General features: G+C 43.6%; 1 protein-coding gene across 1 annotated transcript in view; it reads left to right on the top strand.

Moving 5' to 3' along the window:
- Positions 1-24,759, top strand: part of LOC124798817 (neural-cadherin-like) — an 858,611-nt gene that overhangs the window by 575,935 nt on the left and 257,917 nt on the right. Inside the window, exons 4-6 of the mRNA XM_047262347.1 lie at positions 15,275-15,466; positions 21,321-21,567; positions 22,751-22,967. Of these exons, the coding sequence (XP_047118303.1) occupies positions 15,275-15,466; positions 21,321-21,567; positions 22,751-22,967 (656 nt within the window). The remainder of the gene's footprint in view (positions 1-15,274; positions 15,467-21,320; positions 21,568-22,750; positions 22,968-24,759) is intronic.

Below are 24,759 nucleotides of genomic sequence, written 5' to 3'. Positions count from 1 at the left end.
TGGAGAATAATTGTCGTCACAATGACCAGTGAAAGTGCTCCTCGTGTTATTTCGATTCAATGACTGTCAAGCATATATACTTGCATGATGGGTGGCTTCAGGAAGATCATACTCAAGACCAAGCAGCACCTCAACGGCCCCACGATTAGCGTCCAAGAGGAAAGACAATAGTTGTTCGCTCAGTCATCCAGAGCCACACAGCCACATCAAGTACTTTGAATGAGTAAATGGATTTATTTGCAACAAGACAGGTATCCAGATGGACTGTGCGACTACACTTTCAGCACCACTGACTGTGAACACGGCGACCATTGTTGAGCTTACGTCGATGAGGTAGCAGAGGGTGATCCGCTGAGAATGGTGTGGCCTACGACAGCACTGGACGCAAGAGACTACGTCGTCTTGTCAGACGAGTCCCGTGTCTGTGTACAGCATCACAATGGACATACGCATATGCGCGGACACTAAATAAAACGAAAATTGCCAAACTACCTCCGTCATCGGCATACGGTTCCATTACCGGGTGCGGTGGTTAGGCTGCTTTTAGGTGCAGAACACAATCACCTCCGGTCTGCATAGCCAGTAATTTGGGCAGCAAATCAGGGTCGGAGGCTGTGCCCTCGTGATGTTATCTTCCAACAAGATAAAGCAAGTTGGCATGTTGTTCATGCTGTTCTGACCTACCTCAATGCAGACGGTGTTCGTTTGGTGCCCTGGCCAGTACGTTCTCCAGGTCTCTCACCAAGTGAAACCATCTCTTTGTGGGTCGCCGAGTGACTGGCACATCACCACTCACCAGCCACTACGCGTGATGAGCTCAGTCACAAGAGCTGAAGTAGCATTGAGTGACGTACCCTTATCTGTGACCCGCGGTCGGTTTTACTTGGAGCCCAGTGAGGTTTAGCCATTATTGCTGCCAGATTTGGGAGCTCCGTGTACTAAATTGCGCACACTGTGTACTCTGGAAAACCTACAAATTCAGTTATATATTCTTCCTACTGTACTGTATATGCACAATAAGTACGAGGGCTATCCACAAAGTACATTACGTTTTGAAATTACAAATAAATAAAGTATTGGAATTTTTTTTATTATATACAGATGAAAGCCACACTTAAATACTACTTTTCTACATAGTTGCCATTTAAATTAAGGCACTTATCGTAGCGATGGACGAGCTTGGAAATTCCTTCGTCGTAAAATTCGGCCGCCTGCGCCTTCAACCACGTGGTTACCTCTTCTTGAAGCTGTGCGTCGTCATCAAAACGCTGCCTGCATAGCCAACCACTTCTTCATTTCTGGGAATGAGTGGAAGTCGCTCGGTGCCAGGTCGGGACTGTACGGCGGATGAGGAAACAACTCCCACTTAAAAGATTCGAGAACTTCACGAGTGGCATTTGCCGTGTGGGCCCGGGCGTTGTCGTGAGTCATCAAGATCTTTGAGCCCAACTTTCCCCTGCGCTTGTTTTGTATTGCTCTTCTGAGGTTGTGCAGAGTTTGGAAATACCTTTGAGAGTTTATTGTAGTGCCTCTTTCCAGGAAATCCACAAAAATCACACCTTTTCTGTCCCAAAGACAGTCGCCATGTGGTTGAAGGCGCAGGCGGCCGAATTTTACGACGAAGGAATTTCCAAGCTCGTCCATCGCTACGATAAGTGCCTTAATTTAAATGGCAACTATGTAGAAAAGTAGTATTTAAGTGTGGCTTTCATCTGTATATAATTAAAAAAATTTCCAATACTTTATTTATTTTTAATTCCAAAACGTAATGTACTTTGTGGACAGCCCTCGTAAAATTGCTTCATTTGCTGTCCTTCTAGGTGCTGCAAGTCTTATGGCCAAACGCTTTATGTACGGCCTTGCTAAGATATACAGTAGGGTGGATTTTTAGACATGAATAAACAAACAAATAAATAAGGCCACAAAGCCACCGAAAACGTAAAAATGAATTATTTGACAGGGCAAGAAAGCTTGCGGGGAGCACGCGCGTGGTATCTGCCGTACAGCTCGCATTGGCCCCACTCTGAGCTCCTTCCTTTACTGAGGCCAGCTTTGCAGATAAGCGCTGCCCGGGCGAAATGTAAATCCGCATGCGAAGCCCCTGCGTAATGTTCTGCGGACACGCAGGCGGTGGGCGTTGGGGGAGTAGGGGGGGGGGGTGCGTGCGGTTTGGTCACAGCGCCAGTACTCTCGCCCTTAAACACACACACACACACACACACACACACACACACACACACACACAGAGAGAGAGAGAAAGAGAGAGAGAGAGAGAGAGAGAGAGAGAGAGAGTCGTAAAAACGCGCCCACATTACAGCTAGCGGTCGTGCTGTGGACAAAGCCGAAAGCGTAGGTGAAACCTTTAGCTGGTCGCAACAGGCGTACCCACAAAACAATACGGCAAAGAGTTAGGTCGCGGAATAAAAGAGAAACTTTGAGCAACATTTTCTTTAGGCACAGATGTAGCATGAAGTAGTTTTTGTGAGTGTTTGCGTTTGTGGGGTGTAGAGTGGGACGGGAACGTGTGTGTGTGTGTGTGTGTGTGTGTGTTATATATATATATATATATATATATATATATATATATATATATGTTTATCCTTTTCTGTCTTTCCGGCCTTTAAATGTGACGAGGAAATATCTTAGTGAACACAGTTCCGCGGGATAGAAGAAGCAGGATCCATGGAAACCTCTTTCGTTGCTGATCAGCGAAGAAAGATTTGAGTTTTAACAGCCGGCCGGTGTGGCCGAGCGGTTCTAGGCGCTTCAGTCTGGAACCGCGGGACCTCTACGGTCGCAGGTTCGAATCCTGCCTCGGGTATGGATGTGTGTGATGTCCTTTGGTTAGTTAGGTTTAAGTAGTTCTAAATTTCCATAGTGCTCAGAGCCATTTGATTCTCATGGTGTCTTATGCTGAAACTCCTTAAGGCGTATAATTTGTAAAACAAAAAAGCTGTCATGACGGAAAATTAAATTAACAATACATATCATTAACGGTACATTAACTCGAATAAGGCAAGGGTGGCAGCAGAAATCGGACCGGTCTTTCCTTTTCGGAGGAACTATCCGGGCATTCATCTTAATCGTTTCACATAATCTAGGGCAGGCCCTTGCCACTCCCAATGTCGTTCTCAAGTTATTGACTGCGTACCTCACCAAGACGCCGCCTCACTCGGGTGGAGTGGTGTGAGGAACGCTCCACGGGCGCCACAGAGCTTCAATTCAGTCGTACTGAGCTCATCTGGTAAGCTATCCAACCGGATGCGACCCCTCGGACACAGCTCTAGCCAGTCTCTGCGAGTTGTGGTCTGCCACGGATTAATCAACACTGCACTGTCTACATTTCTTTTTAGATTCAGCCACGTTTAATATCAGTTATTTGTAAGATATAGCAATCAAAATCAATTTTGTCAACCTCAAGTCATGATCGGCGCGTCTCTACACAGTCTTAGTAACTGCAAAAAGAATTTTATATAAAAAAAATGTACTTACTTTTCTCCGGCACTCCCAGAAAAAATGACTTAGATTCACTTTAACTTGTGTGGTACCTAACTATATTCGCGAAGTTATGAACGAGGGCTCCTATAATCGAGACAGCATTAGAAGATCCCTGAAAGTTCGAAGCGCAGTTGCCAGCTTTCGACAACGAAACGCTAACGACTGCAGGCGAAAACGGTAGCCACCTACGGAACTGTGACGACACTGAGATGTTTACAAAATCACGTTACGTTATTGTTTGTAGGCGTGCGAAGTTGCTGCGCCCAACCCACCGCAGTTGTCAGGGATCAACTTAGGGCCACGCAACCACAATTCTCGATCGGCAGTGGCCGGCCGCTGCCAACCTTGCTTAAGTATGTTGTGCCTTGCTGTGTTATATCATAAATCAGTACATCTCCTGATGTGCGACGAAGCGGTTCCTGGCTTAACACTGGGTAGCGCCAGAAACTCTTTTCCACTCCTCGGAGAAGGGCAAGGGGATGCACCGAGGTGTCGAGCCGTTCTCAAGTTATTGACATTTCACTCAGCCCTTCCATAGCTTACATATTGCTGCGTTTTGCCGCTCGCATGCCAGTTTGACAAAGTGCATCCTAGGAGAATAGGGAGGCCTAGAACTGCTAAGCATGATCAGCGAAATGAAATGAAAAGTGCAAACGGATGGTAGGCTACGACTGACGAAACACAGAAAAGAATATCAACGAAGCGTTACCTTCAGTAATTCACCAGGATGATATATACAGTAATGGAAATTAAAAACTTTAAGTTAAAATAAGATGCGGTATACCTTAGTATTATAGTACAAATCCGATCATGACGCACCATACGAATTGCTGATAATTGCTTATGTGCGCGATCAGTCAAGTTCGTGTCCTTCTGCATTGACACGTGCGTGAAGTCTTGACTGTGGAGGTTACGTTGAGACATATCAATCATACGGCTCTTTATGGCCGGCCGCTGTGGCCGAGCGGTTCCAGACGCTTCAGTCCGGAATCACGCGGCTGCTCCGGTCACAGGTTCGAATCCTGCCATGGATGTATGTGATGTCATTAGGTTAGCTAGGTTTAAGTTGTTCTAAGTTTAGGGGACTGATGACCTCAGATGTTAAGTCCCATAGTGCTTAGAGCCATTTGAACCATTTTTGTGTAGTCAGTTTCTCGGCATACATACATACTAGTTTTACCGAAGTGTAATTTTCTTGTAAAAGCTTGATTCTTAACAATGAACCAAGAGAAAAAAGGCCGTGATATTTCGGTAAATGTAATAAAGTCTATGTTTACGATCTCTACGAAGACGATGAGTGATCAAAAGTATGCAGAAGGAAAATGTAATTCGTATGAGAAATAAATCTACGTCTCTGGAAATGGAATGAAATCAGTAACTAGTTACAAATTAATACATTTACTCATCTGACGAAATTGTGGCAAGTTACAGAGTTTTTCTTTTTGTTACGGATAAGCAAGTACATGCCTGCTTTTTTGGCGCCGCCATATGTACACTGCGACTGCGGCTATTACATTTTGAAACGTTATGAAAGAGAAGAATACTGGACTCTGCCTCATGCAGTCTGTTAACCGATACACGTAAATTTTTGTGCAAAAAGTAAGGTAACTGTGACTAGTAAGTCTCTTATCGAGGGTAACTTACAAATACTGCAACGTATGTGACGAAGATGTGGAGGGCATCGTGTGTATCGTCGTTGTAGTGAGTTGACTAGCATGTGAATATTCCAACGGTACAGGTTTCGAGTACCATTTGATAATCGTTCTATCATTTTACGCTTCTTCGTCTGTGTGTATGAAAAATATTAGTAACTGCTGTGGCTCTGACTTCACGTTTAGCTGTAGGTCTCTCATAAATTTCTTGCATAAAATATGCGCTTGTAGAATTCTGTAGAATTTGGCAACAACAGGTCCCCATTAGAGACTGGAACAAGCTTCGCGTTCACATACTTCTAAGAACATATCCCATCTTCAACATTCCGTCTTTGATAGTTGAAAGTCGGTGACCCATCACATAACCCTCTTAACAGTATTTCTGCATTCTTCCCGGTCCTCTGCATCCCGGAGTAGCTGGTCCCATGTTTGGCGTCTTCTCCTTTATCTGGTCTATTCATCGTCTCGATGGTCTTCCCTGCAATCTTTTCACTTCGACTTTGCCTTGGATGACGATCTTTTCCAAGTCATCCTCCTGTCGTCGAGCTATGTGATCAAAGAACTGCAGGATTCTCCACGCTGAGTTCTTGAAGGATTGATTTGTTGGTCCGTTTGCCCATATATGACATACTCAGCAACCGCCTATATGTCCACAACTCAAAAGCATCAATTCTTTTGCGGTCCCCTTCAGTTATTGTCCATGTTTCAACACCCTTAAGGGAAAACTGGAAACACGAGAGATTTCAGCGCTCTCAATTTAATATGTCTGGTTAGGGCTCGGTCTTTACAAATCACTGTCAGCGTCGATGCGGCATCCCTAACCAAAACAATTATACGTCGTATTTCTTGTGTGTAGCCCGCCTCTTCCTGAACCACTGAGATCAGGTAGAAAAAGTGACTAACTTCTTCATATTCTGATAGTACATCAGTAGCTTGTAGTGACTAACTTCTGTCAGTTATCATGATCTTGGTCTTTATCTTATTAATTGACAATCCAAGTTCCTCGCTTTCTCTCTTAACTCTATCCAGTGGTTCCTTCATTGTCACTTGTGATTCTGCTCACAGTGTGGTGTCATAAGCGAATCTTAAATTACCGATTCTTCGTTCTCCTATTCGGATCCCACCAGAACATACCCGTTCGACACCACTGTTGATTAACGCTCCACGCTCACACTTGTAGTCCCGCACACGTGTGGAAAGATAACGTCCTGTTATAGCGTCCATCTTGGCTCGTGGCGGAAGCATGAAAATAGAGATGGGAATCCAACATTAACGAAGAGTCCACTATACCATCGTCAGCTTTGAAGTACCTAGAAAGGCTTTGTACCGCCGAAAGATGATCCGAACAGGCCGCCCCAAACCAATATGGCTGCCCTGTACAGATGTAGCATCGTCAGTAGCCCTGAATGTGACTGTGGAGCAGCAGAACAGACCATGGGCCTCATCATCCGATAGAGTTCCAAGGGAAATTAACCTCAGAATAAGGTGTGACATCCTGGAAGCTAAAGCTGAAGCCATTAACAGGATATCTAATACCAATATACGAGGGGCAAGTAGTACAACATATTTCTTTCGGAAAGCATGTTGGTTTTATTCATGATTCCAATACACCATATTATTCCCTATTCTTTTGCTGCTGTTGTTGTTGTTGTGTTCTTCAGTCCTGAGACTGGTTTGATGCAGCTCTCCATGCTACTCTACCCTGTGCAAGATTCTTCGTCCTCCAGTACCTACTGCAACCTGCATCCTTCTGAATCTGCTTAGTGTATTCATTTCTTGGTCTCCCTCTACGATTTTTACCCTCCACGCTGCCCTCCAGTACCAAATTGGTGATCCCTTGATGCCTCAGAACATGTCCTACCAACCGATCCCTTCTTCTAGTCAAGTTGTGCCACAAACTCCTCCCCAATTCTATTCAATACCTCCTCATTAGTTGTGTGATCTACCCATCTAATCTTCAGCATTCTTCTGTAGCACCACATTTCGAAAGCTTCTATTCTCTTCTTGTCTCAACTATCTAGCGCCCACGTTTCACTTCCATACAAATACTTTCAGAAACGACTTCCTGACACTTAAATCAATACTCTTCTTCAGAAACGCTTTCCTTGCCATTGTCAGTCTACATTTTATATCCTCTCTACTTCGACCATCATCAGTTATTTTGCTCCCCATTCTTTTGCTACAAAACCCTATTTTTCAACATAATTTCCTTTTAATGCGACGGCCTTACACCACTTCACTGGGAGGGCCAGTATACCCACATGGTACCACTCTGCTGGTCGACGTCGAAAACAACGTCTTGCTGTATCAATAATCTCCCCATCATTCACGAACTGCTTCCCGCTGACTATTGGGCCAAACTGATTGAAATCTTCTGTTAGGCGGCAAGGAACCTAGCAGGCACAACCCTTGTAGTACCGCAATTGGTGGAGGAGTGTGTCAGCACTACCAACAGAGACGTGCAGTTGAGAAGCAAGGCGTTTGAGTGTGAACCGTCGATCACCTGGAATAAGACTGTCCGCACGTTCCAACACAGACAGCTGTGTGCGGCCGGTCGGCACGCGGGTACAGGCTTGCGCGACGTTGTTATGATGACAGACGCCTCGCCCAGCGACTGCTGTGCTTTTGCTCACTGACAGGTCTCCGTAGACATTCTGCAAGCGTCTATGGGTATCTGTGACGCCCTGGTTTTCCGCCAAAAGAAACCTGAAGGCAGCGCTCTGCTTGGAACCCACCTGCGTAACAGATGTCATTTTGAAGCTACGTTTAGTGCCGCCACCTACCGTAACTGTAGGGGGTGAAGCGTGGACGTTCCACAAGGTCCAATTCTTTTTAATAAAGCATTTGTGATTTGTAATTTTTTTCGTATAATTTGTAAGTTGTCTTGTAAAATTTACATTTTGGTACTTTTAGATCTTAATTTGCCACATGAAAAATAAATGTTTGCCCTTCTCCAAGGACAAGTAAGACGCCGGTAGAAGAAGCAAAGCTGACGTAGTCTCGATTTCATACTGAACTGGCAAGCAAACAAAATCACGGCGAATCTTGGCTAAGGGAGGATTTGTTTGTGCAGGGTTCAAGTAAACAAGGCGCCCTCGCTGCTCGACCGCTGCCCTCGTTCTTCTACTTCCGAGGCAGGATTCACCTTCCCTTACCCTTGTTAAAACTGCCCGCTCAGCTAAATCTTGTTTGTCCTGTCACAACGGTTCAAGAAATTCGGTATCTACGCGGCTTAATTGCACCAGCGTCGGCGACGGAACAATTAACCGACTGGCGCAGACTATCTCTATCCATTACTGTAGCACGGAAGTAGTGTTTGAGAAATGTAGCGGGAATTAATGAAACGTAGACAGTTGAAAATGGCTGGTGTTACCGTCGAATTCGTAATCTCCGGGGCCGCTAAGCTGATTCATAATTAAGTCCAGGTTTCCACGTTTTTGTGAATAGAATCATTACAAAAACTATAGAACGGTGGAGAAGTAACAAGACTTACAAGATTGCCACACCATTATGTTCTGAAAACAGGGTGCGCAATAATGTTCTTTTCGTAGTTGACAGCTGACGTGCTTCTTCCTAGCAGGTGACACGGTTCCGTTGAGCCACGGTCCAGTCGCGATGATCCCGTGCCAACTGGAATAGTAATTGACGATGGAGGAAAAGGCGGGGGGAGGGGGGTGATAACGTGCAATGACGGTAATCATCTAGCTATAGGCAACACAATTAACGTAGGAAATAAGGAGTGAAATTAAATTTTGAAGCACGCATGTTCTTCTCTTCATATATCTCGTCATCAAGAACTACTGCACATGAAACATAAGAACTGAAATCACTACGCAAATACTACAAAAAGTTTTCGCGGTATCAGTCCCGTACTCAACCGCTTAATTCCCTAGAATCGTTGTTTCTATTTCAAATGAAAAGACGTGGAAATTAAATAAAGTACTTGTAGCTAACAGTGAGTTGATCCACTTGTCCCACAGGGTGTTTCAAAATGAATATCGGTGTTTTCATGCTTTGCACCATTTCTTACGTTCAAGAGCGTCACCATCAGTATTGTTTGTGTATCGTTGCGCGTACACTGTTTCTTGTGTCTTCCGTTAGAAAGCGCTAGTAGCAAAGATGGCAACTACTTAAGAGAAAGCTATTTATATTTTACAGTACTCAAAGACCGAACTTATTGTCACAGAGCAACTTGCGTTCCGTATTAAGTTCCATTTTAATCCTTCAGGTGATAATAACATCCGTGAGATGGCTATCGTCAGTTTCTAAAGCCTACAGTCTACGATTTACGTGCCAACTTCGGGAACGAAATGTTGCTTCAAGACGATAGAGATTTTATGGTTTGTGTCGTCCTCAGTGATGAAACGACATTTCACGAAAACGTAAATGTGAACACACATAATGTGTGCATCTGGGAGTCAGCAGACCCACACGGGATGGTACAGTTGCAATGCGCTAGAACTATGGCTCATTCCTCAGTTGAAGGAAGCTGAATCACAGAACTTCATTTGGCAGCAAGATGCCTCCCTGGCATAGTCAGTACGCGATTTGTTAAACGACACTGTATGGCTGCCCTAACGTTGGATTGTCCGCAAGGGGCCGGGTGACTGTTTCGCATGGCCTCCACGTTCACCCATCCACCGCCTTGCGATTTTTATCTTTGGTGTTGCGTGAAGGATCATGCGATGTGTCTCCCCTACTAGCCGATCTACCCAAGTTACGAAACAAGACTGAAGCAGTTGTTGCAACAATTATTCCAGGTACACTCATCAACGTTAAGGAAGAACTTGCCTATCGATTTGATGTGCGCCTTACGACGAATGGTGCGCACATTGAACACTTTAAGCAAAATATTTTCTGATTATCATTATTTTGATGTATTCCACTGAATCGCGAAAGAAACTTATATATTCAAATACATAGATACGTAAACAGGCAGAATACGGCGTTACGGTCGACAACGCCTATATAAAACATGTGTCTTGTACAGTTGTAAGATCGGTTACTGCTGCTACAATGGCAGGTTATAGGGATTTAAGTGAGTTTGAACGAGGTGTTATAGTCGGAGCACGAGCGATGGGACACCGCATCTGCAAGGTAGCGATGAAGTGGGGATTTTCCCGCGCGACCGTTTCACGAGTGTACTGTGAATATCAGGAATCCGGTAAAATATCAAATCTCTGATATCACTACGGTCGGAGAAAGATCCTGCAAGATCGGGACCAACGACGACTGAAGAGAATCGTTCAACGTGACAGAAGTGCAATCTTTCCGCAATTTGCTGCAGATTTCAATGCTGGGCCATCAACAAGTATGAGCGTGCGAACCACTCAAAGAAACATCAACGATATGGGCTTTCGGAGCCGAATAATGTATCGAACGGATGGACGTGTGTGGGTATGGAGACAACCTCATGAATCCATGGACCCTGTATGTCAGCAGGGGACTGTTCAGGCCAGTGGAGGCTCTGTTGTGGTGTGGGACGCGTGCAGTTGGGGTGATATGGGACCACTGATACACCTAGATACGACTCTGACAGGTTGCACGCACGTAAGCATCCTGTCTGATCACCTGCATCCATTCATGTCCACTGTGCATTCCGACAGACTTGGGCAATTCCACATTCCGATAGACTTGGGCAATTCCAGCAGTACAATGCGACACCCAACATGACCAGAATTGCTACCGACTGGCTCCAAGAACACTCTTCTGAGTTTCAATAGTTCCGCTGGCCACCAAACTGCTCACGTATGAACATTATTGAGCATAAATGGGATGTCCGCAGCTCGTGGTCTCGCGGTCGCGTTCTCGCTTCCCGAGCGCGGGGTCCCGGGTTCGATTCCCGGCGGGGTCAGGGATTTTCACCTGCCTCGAGATGACTGGGTGTTTGTGTTGTTGTCATAATTTCATCATCATTCATGAGAGTGACGCAATTGGGCTGAGTAAAGCTTGGGAATTTGTATGGGCGCTGATAAGCCCGCAGTTGAGCGCCCCACAATCCACAACATCATCATCATCATATCTGGGATGCTTTGCAACGAGCCGTTCAGAAGAGATCTCGTACTCTTACGGATTTATGGACAGCCCTGCAGGATTCATGGTGTCAATTCCGTCCAGCACTACTTTAGACATTAGTCGAGTCCATGCCACGTCGTGTTGTGGCACTTCTGCTTGGCAGGTGTACCAGTTTCTTTGGCTCTTAGTGTATTTGTAACTGTAAGTTCAATGTAATAAACGCTGCAAAGCCTAAAAACCCCATATTCATCATGAAACATCCGATATTATAGTTGCGACATCATATCCAACGGGTGTGCACATTTTATAGTGTAACTAGCCGACAAGCCCGGCATCGCCCGGGTATTCATTTTGCCTGTTGCGTGTTAGAAGCGGAAACAAGAAATGAACTGTGTTTGTTGTGAAGTATCGAAAAAATTTCATTTCCATATATTCGTTAAAACACCTTTTAAATTATGAAACAGTCGTACAAACAAACATGCTAAATGTACTAATTTTTTTAACTACAGAATCCAAATTAAGGAATATGATCGCGGATAGTTTCTATATACTGGGCGCACCTTCTTCGCGTGCCTACAACGCGATTTTGTGAATGTGTGTATGGCAACACCTCTTCATTGCTCTATAGACGGCTATCGTTTTCGCCTACAGCCGTTTGCGCTTCGCAATTAAAAGCTGTCAAAAGCGCAGCAGCCAGGTATCAGTAACTTCCGTTATTTGACTAGATTGAACTAATGTCTTAGTAGTAAAGAATAAATGTATTAAAACTTCATGCATGATGCGACATTTTTTCACGTATCTTAGTGATACTTCCTGAACTATGTGCCGTACAATGATATACGAGGGTAATCTCAAAAGTAAGATCTCCTGTTTTTTTATAAGTACATAGACCTGTTTATCTCTACAATGGTTTACATCCGTTTACAGCTTGAACATTTAGCTATTTTTCGACATAATCACCATCGTATGCCCATGTCATACCAGCTCGCCGCCATGCTGTTCAGAAAGTTATGAACCTCTTCTTTCACCTCGTCGTCGGAGCTGAATCTCTGGGATCGCAATTAACGCTGACAGGTACTGTGTGTTGCGACTTGGCAAGACAGCCAAGCCACTAGGAGATAACCGAAAGGCACGCGTTTAAGCTCACGCAGGCTGGCGTGAGGTCTGGAACAGGTAAAGTAATTAAGACTAGCAAATAAAGTACGAAGCTGCTGGAATACTTAACTTTAATCCATAAGTGGTGAACATAGCTCTTGACGGTACATGCATCACAAGATAAATAGCAATTGATAATGGCGCCTTGCTAGGTCGTAGCAAATGACGTAGCTGAAGGCTATGCTAACTATCGTCTCGGCAAATGAGAGCGTAATTTGTCAGTGAACCATCGCTAGCAAAGTCGGTTGTACAACTGGGGCGAGTGCTAGGAAGTCTCTCTAGACCTGTCGTGCGGCGGCGCTCGGTCTGCAATCACTGATAGTGGCGACACGCGGGTCCGACGTATACTAACGGACCGCGGCCGATTTAAAGGCTACCACCTAGCAAGTGTGGTGTCTGGCGGTGACACCACAATGTGAGACTCCGAAAAAACTCAAACGGGTAATTCAGAACCGGAGAAGAGGAATGTTGAGCAAGGGCATACACATTCTCCATGACAACGCTCGCCCACACGTCGCTCGGCAAACCGTTGCTTTCCGGTATCAGTTTCAGTGGAACGTAATCACCCACCCACCCTGTAGTCCTGACTCGGCGCCCTGTTCCCTAGGTTAAAAGAACATTTCGCAGGAAAGCGATTCAGCTCCGACGACGAGGTGAAAGAAGAGGTTCATAACTGTCTGAACAGCATGGCGGCGAGCTGGTATGACATGGGCATACAAAAACTGCCACAGCCTCTACAAAAATGCATCGACAGAAATGGTGATTATGTCGAAAAATAGCTAAATGTTCAAGCTGTAAACTGATGTAAGCCATTGTAGAAATAAACCGGTCTATGTACTTACGAAAAAATAGGAGACCTTACTTTTGGGATTACTTCGTATTTGTGCAGGTATATTTAGAGGCATGTATGGGTACTCTGAGAAATACACTCCTGGAAATGGAAAAAAGAACACATTGACACCGGTGTGTCAGACCCACCATACTTGCTCCGGACACTGCGAGAGGGCTGTACAAGCAATGATCACACGCACGGCACAGCGGACACACCAGGAACCGCGCTGTTGGCCGTCGAATGGCGCTAGCTGCGCAGCATTTGTGCACCGCCGCCGTCAGTGTCAGCCAGTTTGCCGTGGCATACAGAGCTCCATCGCAGTCTTTAACACTGGTAGCATGCCGCGACAGCGTGGACGTGAACCGTATGTTCAGTTGACGGACTTTGAGCGAGGGCGTATAGTGGGCATGCGGGAGGCCGGGTGGACGTACCGCCGAATTGCTCAACACGTGGGGCGTGAGGTCTCTACAGTACATCGATGTTGTCGCCAGTGGTCGGCGGAAGGTGCACGTGCCCGTCGACCTGGGACCGGACCGCAGCGACGCATGGATGCACGCCAAGACCGTAGGATCCTACGCAGTGCCGTAGGGGACCGCACCGCCACTTCCCAGCAAATTAGGGACACTGTTGCTCCTGGGGTATCGGCGAGGACCATTCGCAACCGTCTCCATGAAGCTGGGCTACGGTCCCGCACACCGTTAGGCCGTCTTCCGCTCACGCCCCAACATCGTGCAGCCCGCCTCCAGTGGTGTCGCGACAGGCGTGAATGGAGGGACGAATGGAGACGTGTCGTCTTCAGCGATGAGAGTCGCTTCTGCCTTGGTGCCAATGATGGTCGTATGCGTGTTTGGCGCCGTGCAGGTGAGCGCCACAATCAGGACTGCATACGACCGAGGCACACAGGGCCAACACCCGGCATCATGGTGTGGGGAGCGATCTCCTACACTGGCCGTACACCACTGGTGATCGTCGAGCGGACACTGAATAGTGCACGGTACATCCAAACCGTTATCGAACCCATCGTTCTACCATTCCTAGACCGGCAAGGGAACTTGCTGTTCCAACAGGACAATGCACGTCCGCATGTATCCCGTGCCACCCAACGTGCTCTAGAAGGTGTAAGTCAACTACCCTGGCCAGCAAGATCTCCGGATCTGTACCCCATTGAGCATGTTTGGGACTGGATGAAGCGTCGTCTCACGCGGTCTGCACGTCCAGCACGAACGCTGGTCCAACTGAGGCGCCAGGTGGAAATGGCATGGCAAGCCGTTCCACAGGACTACATCCAGCATCTCTACGATCGTCTCCATGGGAGAATAGCAGCCTGCATTGCTGCGAAAGGTGGATATACACTGTACTAGTGCCGACATTGTGCATGCTCTGTTGCCTGTGTCTATGTGCCTGTGGTTCTGTCAGTGTGATCATGTGATGTATCTGACCCCAGGAATGTGTCAATAAAGTTTCCCCTTCCTGGGACAATGAATTCACGGTGTTCTTATTTCAATTTCCAGGAGTGTATGTTGCGAATAGAGTTGGTATTAAAGAAGTGATAAATTAAAACGTCATGCACGATGCGGTAGTTTTTCACGGATCTCAGTGTTTATGACGTCATATCTTCTGATCTAGGTGTCATACAGTGATATAATTATGTACGTACATACGTCGACATATGTGGATACTGTCTGGAGAATGTGTTGCGAATAGTTGGTAGAAACGAAGTAACAAATGTAAACATCATACACAATGCGGCAGTTTTTCATGCTGCTCATTGTTTGTGACGTCACGTCTTCTGAACTGTGATAGGTGGTTCTAATCCCGACGGCGATTATTGCATGACAGTAAGAGATATGTGTACCAATTTTGGTTGAAATCGGTCCAGTGGTTTAGGAGGAGGTACGGAACACACACACACACACACACACACACACATATATATATATATATATATATATATATATATATATATATATATATATATATATATAGGGAGGATATAATTAGATGGCACTTCTTGCACACATATGGTTTCGAACCCTGCGGACTATTAGTACTACAAAAAACGATATTAATCTGCGACGTAATACATTGCCTCGCGTGACGTGAATGACTTGTGCTGTTGCAGACACGGACAACCAGCGGGTGATCATCCACGTGAAAGACGTGAACGACGAGCCGCCCTACTTCATCAACCGTCCGCTGCCGATGCAGGCGGTGGTGCAGCTGAACGCGCCGCCAAACACACCAGTCTTCACGCTGCAGGCGCGAGACCCGGACACCGACCACAACATCCACTACTTCATCGTCCGCGACCGCAGTGAGTATCGCTCCACATACTTAACAAAGTACCCCTTTAATTTTGCATTTCACATTTCAACCGTGTCGTTGCACTGAGAAAAGGAGGAGCTGGGGCAACATGATCACCATTGGCTTGATCCTGTGCCAAAACTTCTTTACATTATAACATGGACACGAAAAGCACCTGCACAAGGCATCGATAATGAACTTTGAAAGTACGGCGGTTTGCCCTTACATCTAAGTGTCCTATGACTGTATATCATACGCTCCAAGACAGAAAAAAAGAAAACGACGCACCACAAAATAATTAAACTTCCTGGCATATTAAAACGTTCTGCCGGACCGAGACTCGAACTCCGGACCTTGCCCGCGAAAGGCAATGGGTCCCAAGTTCGAGTCTCGGTCCAATACTGTTTTAATCTGCCAGGAAGTTTCATATCAGCGTACACTCCGCAGCAGAGTGAAAATCTCATTCTGGAAACATGTATCCGCAATATCCTGTCTTCCAAGAGTGTTAGTTCTGCGAAGTTCGCAGAAGAGCTTCTGTGAAGTTTGGAGGGTAGGAGACAAGGTACTGGCAGAACTGAAGTGTGAGGACGGGTCGTGAGACGTGCTTGGGTAAGTCAGATGGTAGAGCACTTGCCCGCGAAAGGCAAAGGTCCCGAGTTCGAGTCTCGGTCCGGCACACAGTTTTAATCTGCTAGGAAGTTTCATATCAGCGCACACTCCACTGCAGAGTGAAAATCCCATTTTGGCACAAAATAGTTATCCGAGTGGGACGAAAATCAGTAGAAATGATGTACATGTCCAGACAATTTGAGTAAGTGAATACAACGTTGGTCCACCTCCAGCCCTTACGCAAGCAGTAATTCGGCTTGGCATTACTGATAGAGTTTTTGGATGTTCTCCTGAGAGATATCGTGCCAAATTCTGTCCAACTGATGCGTTAGATTATCAGAATCCCCTGATGGGTGAGACCTTTGGAGAAAAGAGAACCACTTGAATGAATATCAAGAGCTCAGATGGAAACCCAATTCTAAGCAAAGAAGGGAAAGCAGAAAGGTGGAAGGAATATATAGAGGGTCTATACAAGGGCGACGTACTTGAGGACAATATTCTGGAAACGGAAGAGAATGTAGATGAAGACGAAATGGGAGATACAATACTGCGTGAAGAGTTTGACAGAGCACTGAAAGACCTGAGTCGAAACAAGATCCCGGGAGTAGACAACATTCCATTAGAACTACTGACGGCCTTGGGAGAGCCAGTCCTGACAAAACTCTACCATCTGGTGAGCAAGATGTATGAGACAGGCGAAATACCCTCAGACTTCAAGAAGAATATAATAATTCCAATCCCAAAGAAAGCAGGTGTTGACAGATGTGAAAATTACGGAACTATCAGTTTAATAAGCCACAGCTGCAAAATACTAACGCGAATTCTTTACAGTCGAATGGAAAAACTAGTAGAAGCCAACCTTGGGGAGGATCAGTTTGGACTCCGCAGAAATGTTGGAACACGTGAGGCAATACTGACCTTACGACTTATCTTAGAAGAAAGATTAAGGAAAGGCAAACCTACGTTTGTAGCATTTATAGACTTAGAGAAAACTTTTGACAATGTTGACTGGAACACTCTCTTTCAAATTCTAAAGGTGGCAGGGGTAAAATAGGGGGAGCGAAAGGCTATTTACAATTTGTACAGAAACCAGATGGCAGTTATAAGAGTCGAGGGGCATGAAAGGGAAGCAGTGGTTGGGAAAGGAGTGAGACAGGGTTGTAGCCTCTCCCAGATGCTATTCAATCTGTATATTGAGCAAGCAGTCAAGGAAACAAAAGTTCGGAGTAGGTATTAAAATCCATGGAGAAGAAATAAAAACACTGAGGTTCGCCGATGACATTGTAATTCTGTCAGAGACAGCAAAGAACTTGGAAGAGCAGTTGAACGGAATGGACAGTGTCTTGAAAGGAGGATATAAAATGAACATCAACAAAAGCAAAACGAGGATAATGGAATTTAGTCGAATTAAGTCGGGTGATGCTGAGGGAAGTAGATTAGGAAATGAGAGACTTAAAGTAGTAAAGGAGTTTTGCTATTTGGGGAGCGAAATAACTGATGATGGTCGAAGTAGAGAGGATATAAAATGTAAACTGGCAATGGCAAGGAAAGCGTTTCTGAAGAAGAGAAATTTGTTAACATCGAGTATAGATTTAAGTGTCAGGAAGCCGTTTCTAAAAGTATTTGTATGGAGTGTAGCCATGTATGGAAGTGAAACATGGACGGTAAATAGTTTGGACAAGAAGAGAATAGAAGCTTTCGAAATGTGGTGCTACAGAAGAATGCTGAAGATTAGATGGGTAGATCACGTAACTAATGAGAAGGTATTGAACAGAATTGGGGAGAAGAGGAGTTTGTGGCACAACTTGACAAGAAGAAGGGACCGGTTGGTAGGACATGTTCTGAGGCATCAAGGGATCACAAATTTAGCATTGGAGGGCAGCACGGAGCGTAAGAATCATAGAGGGAGACCAAGACATGAATACACTAAGCAGATTCAGAAGGACGTAGGTTGCAGTAAGTACTGGGAGATGAAGAAGCTTGCAGAGGATAGAGCTGCATCAAACCAGTCTCAGGACTGAAGACCGCAACAACAACAACCTGATGGGTGGGGGCCCTGCCCATAATGCAACTGGTGTGTGAACACATCTACATTCCCACAGTGTAGCTGGTGGGGGAAGAGGATGTTCCATTAATAGCAGATGAAGTGCACAACACAGTAGGAGACTGCAAACAGAGGCGGCCACCCCTCTGGAACAGAGGGGTGGACTTGCCCAGCATTGAGAATGAGAATATGTTTCTACACTGGGGCCAGGTTGTTTTGCATGAGCTCCGATCAGAAACATGGAAACATGCAAAAGTCATCTCACTGATTAAAAAAGGAGATTAAAATCAGCTGTAAAAAATTGCAAGCCAAGATTTTGAATAACAGGCTGAAAATACATCTGAGCACCTCTTAAGTGAAGAACAAATGCACTTTATTAAAGAGGAAAATTGGCGACAGCTGCAGGATTTTTGTTTAAATGAGTAATTGAAAAATGAAGTGAATGCGACACTGAAACCCACTTGGTATTCATAAACTTTGTGAGAGCTTCTGACAATATTAATGTGCAGAAAAATGAAAAAGCAGATTTTCTGTTACATTGTCAGACACTACAAGAAACATATACAAAGATATCTTCATCACCTTGGATGTAAGTGCTTAATTAAGTCAGCACACGTTGACAAACAAAGAGGTCAGACAAGGATGTGATGTATTAGGCACACTTTTTAACATATATCAGGACAGTGTATTACGAGAATGGAAAGCCCATATTGATGCAGGTATCATGACAAATAGACACACTTTCCCCACTATCTATTATATCCAGACAGTGCACCACTTTTGGCTGAAAAAAGTGATCTACAAAAAGAAATTAATTTTTTGGACAGAATATGTAAAGGTCTCAACAGAAAATTAAAAAAAAAAAGACTGTTAAGTGAAACTAAAAGATACATAATTGTCGGTGATAGCAAAATATTAGAACAAGTTCAATACTTTAATTATCCAGGATGTGACCTTACCATCTGGATAGCCGAACACATTAAAGTGCCCACTTCTGAGGCATGGGGCTGAACACTAGCTGCTTATCAAGTCTGCCTTGGATTAACAATGGGGGCTGCTATGTTGGGCAGCCTGCATGTTGTTTTTAGGTGGTTTTCCACATCCATCTAACTCAGTACCAGGTTGGTTCTCTCATCCCACCTCACATAAGCAATGTGCAAATACTTTGAAAAACAGTACCACTTTTGACCATGTTGTTACACTGGATGCAGACAAAAGAGGTCTATGAGTACCTCCCAGGGACTGGGGGGGGGGGGGGGGTCTTTGCAGGCAGTAGCTTTAAAATGTCTTGGTAGTGGCAACCCTATCGTAATAATAGTCTGTATTTGAGTATGAAAATTGAAAAAGTACCATTCCAGTCGGGATTCTGAAATGACTGGATAAAGGGCACCAGGAAGGAAGGAAAGGATATGACATTTCTTGGGAATGTGATGAGATACAGAGAAGACACCAGCAAAATTCTCAAATGTATACATAGAACAATCAATAAATGCATGACTGCTCCTACTTTATTGTATGGAAGAGTGTTGGTTGGTCACATACATCAGCAACAAGAAAGTAGAATTCAGGCAGCAGAAATGAGATTTCTCAGAACAGTAAAATAATGTGGTAGATTAATAATGAAGACATTAACAATGAAATGAACATCTGTAAATTAGGAAATAAAATCACTGAAACAAAAAAAGTAACAAACGTATCAAGAGAAAAGCTTAGAACACTTCAAGCACTAACTTATTTGCTGTTCCAATGTAGGCTCTACATGTTCTCACTTACATTGGGGCAGTTCCCTCACATTTCACGGCATAGCCATATATGTATAATTTTATATAATCACAAATAACAATATGTTAGAGTGTGTCTTTATTTTTAACTGTAATGCAGAATGAAAATACAGGACACAAAGTAAGGAAGTGAAAGGAAAGTAGAACAAGTAAGGGTTAAGAAAAGCAGGAAAGGAATAGTGAAATAATGTCAAAATATACAACTTTTTGGAAGCTATAACGCAGGTTATTCCATTGTTAGACAGTTGCAACATGGGTTTTGGTGTAAACAGTTATGGGATGAGATCTGGCTGGTAGCAGATTGGTGGATTGATTTGTGGGTGATGTTGTAGGAACTCGTCAAATAAAGGCATATTTTGCAGTTAAGATTACTCAGTAGACCATGGCAGTAGACAATGGAGCAAACATTCTATGTGAGAAACATGCCTTTGAACTGTTTACATATGTAAGGTAGTTTTCTGTCCGAAAATGATATGTGACCCAAGGGAAACCATATGATGGTCTGTTGGGGGGGGGGGGGGGGGGGGGATAGACCTAGAGGTATGGAGTGTTTGTAATATTTTGAGAGATGAATGGTGACCTGTAAGCAATTATTAAAAAGTTCCTATTACAACCCTGCTAAAATCCTATGTAATAGAGAATTTTTAATTATTTTGTTGAGAGAAAAACACTTGTCTTCACTGTATTTTTTTTCTTTGGTTGAGTGTGTGGTAGGACTGTGGCTAGCCCCCCCCCCCTGCCTCCGCCCCCCTGCCTCCACCCCCCCCCCCCCCCCCAATGGCCCTGAACATGGGTGCCCTTGATGTGGCCATATGGTGGTGCACTGGTTATGTATTTAACACAGAAATTTAAAGAGGGACCAAGGCAACATGAGTTTTTGCTGTTTGACCCTTCTTGAAGGTGGGTCATAAAAGAGCCTGAATAATGTTCTTTTTGTCAATCTGAAGAAAACTTTTGTGTGTGGTATTGTTGGCTTTCAGCATGCAGAGGCTGCGTAAAAATTCCAAATTAAGTGTTTGTCCAATATTACATCAAGGTCTGAGGTTGAGTACTACAACTGATTATGTAATAAGAAGTATGGAATGGATTTGCAGGAATCAGAAGTGATGAATCATTTTGCACCACTGTGATTAGCTTATTTCTAATAATTTTTTGCAGTTCTAACACCTTTATCCATTTTTTTATTCTATTCTTGAGGAGAAACGCATGTGCAACCATTTATATTTCTATATAATGGAAGGAAACATTCCACGTGGGAAAAATTTATATTTCTACCTACATTAGGGTTGTGTTCTCTTCTCTAGCTAGGATGAATTTTGGCTTATGATTATGGTTATAATTTTTTTAATGACTGTAGTATTTTTGTCTGTAAAAATGTTATATGTTTCAATCACATTGGTGAAACAATTTGAAATGTGAACTTCCAACAGCTGGTGGAAGATTTGAGGTGGATGAGCGCTCGGGTGTAGTTCGAACAAGAGGAACCGACCCTTTCCAGTTGGACATGGAGTATGTGCTGTACGTTAAAGCAGAAGATCAGAATGGGAGAGTGGATGAGCGACACTTCCAGTCAACACCTGAGGAAAGGCTGTCCATTGTTGGTGGCAAACGTGCTCCACAATTCTACATGCCATCATATGAAGCTGAGATCCCAGAAAACCAGAAGAAAGATTCTGAGTAAGAACATAGATGAACTTAAGTAAATGACAGAAATTCTCTCTCTCTCTCTCTCTCTCTCTCTCTCTCTCTCTCTCTCTCTCTCTCTCTCTCACACACACACACACACACACACACACACACACACATACACAAACTCACCCCCTCTCCACCTCCCCCTCTCCCATCCCTCCTGTGTGTGTGTGTGTGTGTGTGTGTGTGTGTGTGTGTGTGTGTGTGTGTGTGTGTGTGTGTTTTTTTCATTCCTGTACTCCTGTACATGTTTCAACATTCAGGTGTTTTCAGTGCCTGAATGGAATGGCAAGGCAACTGTTCAAATTTTAAATAATTAGAGTAATAACTGAGATGAGACTAATTTCCAAGTTTAGTAAATCAAACATAACACTAACACTTGCTTCAGATAAATGTTACACAAGCAGAGAAATATGATACAGAGACATGTTACAAAAGAATATATTCCTGTCTATAAAAATAATCAACCCTTTTCAGCCAACATCAGAAAGTTAATGAGTAAAAAATAGAAATGGTTCCCAAAACTGCAAGTGTAGACTATTTCAAATTTGCTTACTGGAATGGAGGATGATGGGAACAATCTCTTAAATATAAGATGTTTCACTAAATTTTTTCTCTGTTCAGGGAATAATTTACCGTATTTTCTGGTGACACCAGCTAGTGTGTAACATTCATAAATATCTAAACATAAGAGTCATTTGAAAAAGTTCTACAGTGACTTTCACAAAGTGAAGATGAAAGCAGTATTTTCCAGTTAAGTCCATCAAATTTGACTTTATTTTGTTGCTGATTCACTTGTTGCAGCATACTATCATTTATTGTGCAACTGTGTTCCTGATGGTAATCAGCTTTTTGATCACAGTGCAAGTGCAGCGCTGTAAAAGTCATATCTTTAATCAGTATATATTATGATTTTCATTAAGTGTTCCCTGTAGACGGTTGCTCACTTTGCTTAAGATGAAAATGTATGAACCACTGAATTACTCATACCTTCTCTTCCATGTGGTGAAAAATTTGATTTAAGATTTACCTATTAATATAAGGAACTGTGATGCCGCTATAAAAGTACATAGCACATGTTACATTTATGTGAAACACTGCATATTTGAATTATACATAAGGAAGGTTTCTGAGGTCAATTTTACAAAACTGTTATTTTTTCCTGTTGCAGCATAATTTCTGTAAAAGCAAAGTCCTTTGCAGACCGTGAAATTAGGTACACACTGAAAGCTCAGGGCCAGGGAGCAGGCACATTTAACATTGGCCCTACATCAGGCATTGTTAAGCTGGCAAAGGAATTGGATTTTGAAGATCTGAGGCAGCCCCATGTTTACTCTCTGATTGTGACAGCCACAGAAGATTCTGGTGGATTTTCAACATCTGTAGAGGTAGGTTAGAGTTTTCAGTTTAAACTGGTTTATGGTGAATGTGGAACTTCCAAAAATACTTGTACTTAGCATGTTTTACTGAAAACAATGTAGGTATGTTTTTACCTACGTAATAAACTCAACTTAGGTTGTTTTCAGAACAAATCTTCCACTTTGCAGCAAAGTGTATGCGCTATGAAACTTTCTGATTGATTGATCAGAACAGAAAACCACTCCATTCCCTTTTGTGGGTAACATTATTGCCGACTAAGATTTCCATGTGTGATTCATGACCCAGTTTAAAGATTTTGTGGTACCTCACTCCTAATTTCCAAACTCAACAGGGGCTCCTTCTGCATTCCTTCCTGGACAGGCACCTCATGGAGGAAGGAGACACAACCATATTTGAGTAAATGAAATTTCTATATATGCAAACAATATAACTTACTGTGTTAGTATTACACTGGGCATTGTTTATGCGAAAAGGCAGAAATAACATTTTTAACAGAAAAGCTAAATATTATCTTTCTTAAGTACAGTAACATCTCAGTCACAAGTATCTTCTTCTCTTTTCCTTCCCCAGTTTGGTGTTCTATTGATTGTGTTAAGCATAATTTGTTCCATGTTGTTCCTTTTATCAGCTCACTATTTTTCATTTTCTCAAGATGGGCATAATGCAAACATGGACTTTCTGCTCTTTCTGCAGAATCTCTCAGTTTCATTAATGGGCTTTATGGCATCCTATCTGTTGTATGTTGATTCCCTAGAGGCAGTTAGCATTTCCCCTGCTCTCTGTTTTCTGTTAGACTATTAAATGAAAGTGGGTCCTTATTTTGATTAAATGTACTGAAATCCCCTTGTGCTCAGGCAACAAGGTGTTGCAAGTCACAGTAGGTGTGTTAGACAGGATCTCACCAGCACTTCTCTCGTAAGGCATTTTCTTCCTCATGCAGTCAGAATTCAAGATTTTTGCAGGAGGAAAAATGTCTGATCTTGATGTTTCTTGAAGAAGTACATGTGTTTGTGCACAGTATTTACCTCCTCGATAGAAATTTGAAGATTTGACACCTGTCTCAGCCTCTGGTTGGACACACTGCTTTTGTCAATGATTTTTTTCTCACCATGTTTCCCAACCTCAGGCAGTTGTTGGGCCCACGTGGAAGTGTTCTCAGGCAGAACAAAGCACACTAATTCTATTTGTGCTTAAACAAACTGTTCACGCAAAGCAGCAACATCGGTATTACTTTCTCCAAGCTAAACTGTTTCTGTTGAGAAAGTGTATCACTGTTTTCTGTGTCTTCACAAAGTATTATTTAAGTCCACATATATTCTGGTACAAAGTAGCCAGGAAAACTCCTGGCTGTTCTCTCAGTTGGAATTTTTCCAATACATCCATGAAAGTAAAGCCTTCTCTCTTTGAAAGTTGTTCCTTATTTGGTTATGGTCTACATACTTCCTCCTTTTACAGAAGCCCTAGTAGTTCCACCAATTTCTTTCCCCCTCTCCCCTCGCCTGTTCGCAACCATCAGCCGTTTTACTCTCTGTATTTCTTTCTTGCTTTTTGTCTCGATGTTCTTTAGCATGGATTTTCTGTTCGGTGTAACCCATTTGATCATGTACAAGTTTTATAGCTTTAATGCAGTGCCATAAAGTCTGAATTTTCCAATGATTGAAACAATTTCTTGCATTCATTAGTCCACAATAAAATCTTGATAGGTTTCTTGCTGCATAAGATAACAGTAGGAAATTTCATTGTGTTAACAGGCTGTGAAAACCTATGTAGAAAGATTAATTGATTTATTAATTTTTAAAA

The sequence above is a fragment of the Schistocerca piceifrons genome, chromosome 5 (genome assembly GCF_021461385.2).
Source record: "Schistocerca piceifrons isolate TAMUIC-IGC-003096 chromosome 5, iqSchPice1.1, whole genome shotgun sequence".
In the NCBI taxonomy this organism is placed as follows: Eukaryota; Metazoa; Arthropoda; class Insecta; order Orthoptera; family Acrididae; genus Schistocerca; species Schistocerca piceifrons.
This window is presented reverse-complemented; position numbering and strand designations above follow the sequence as displayed.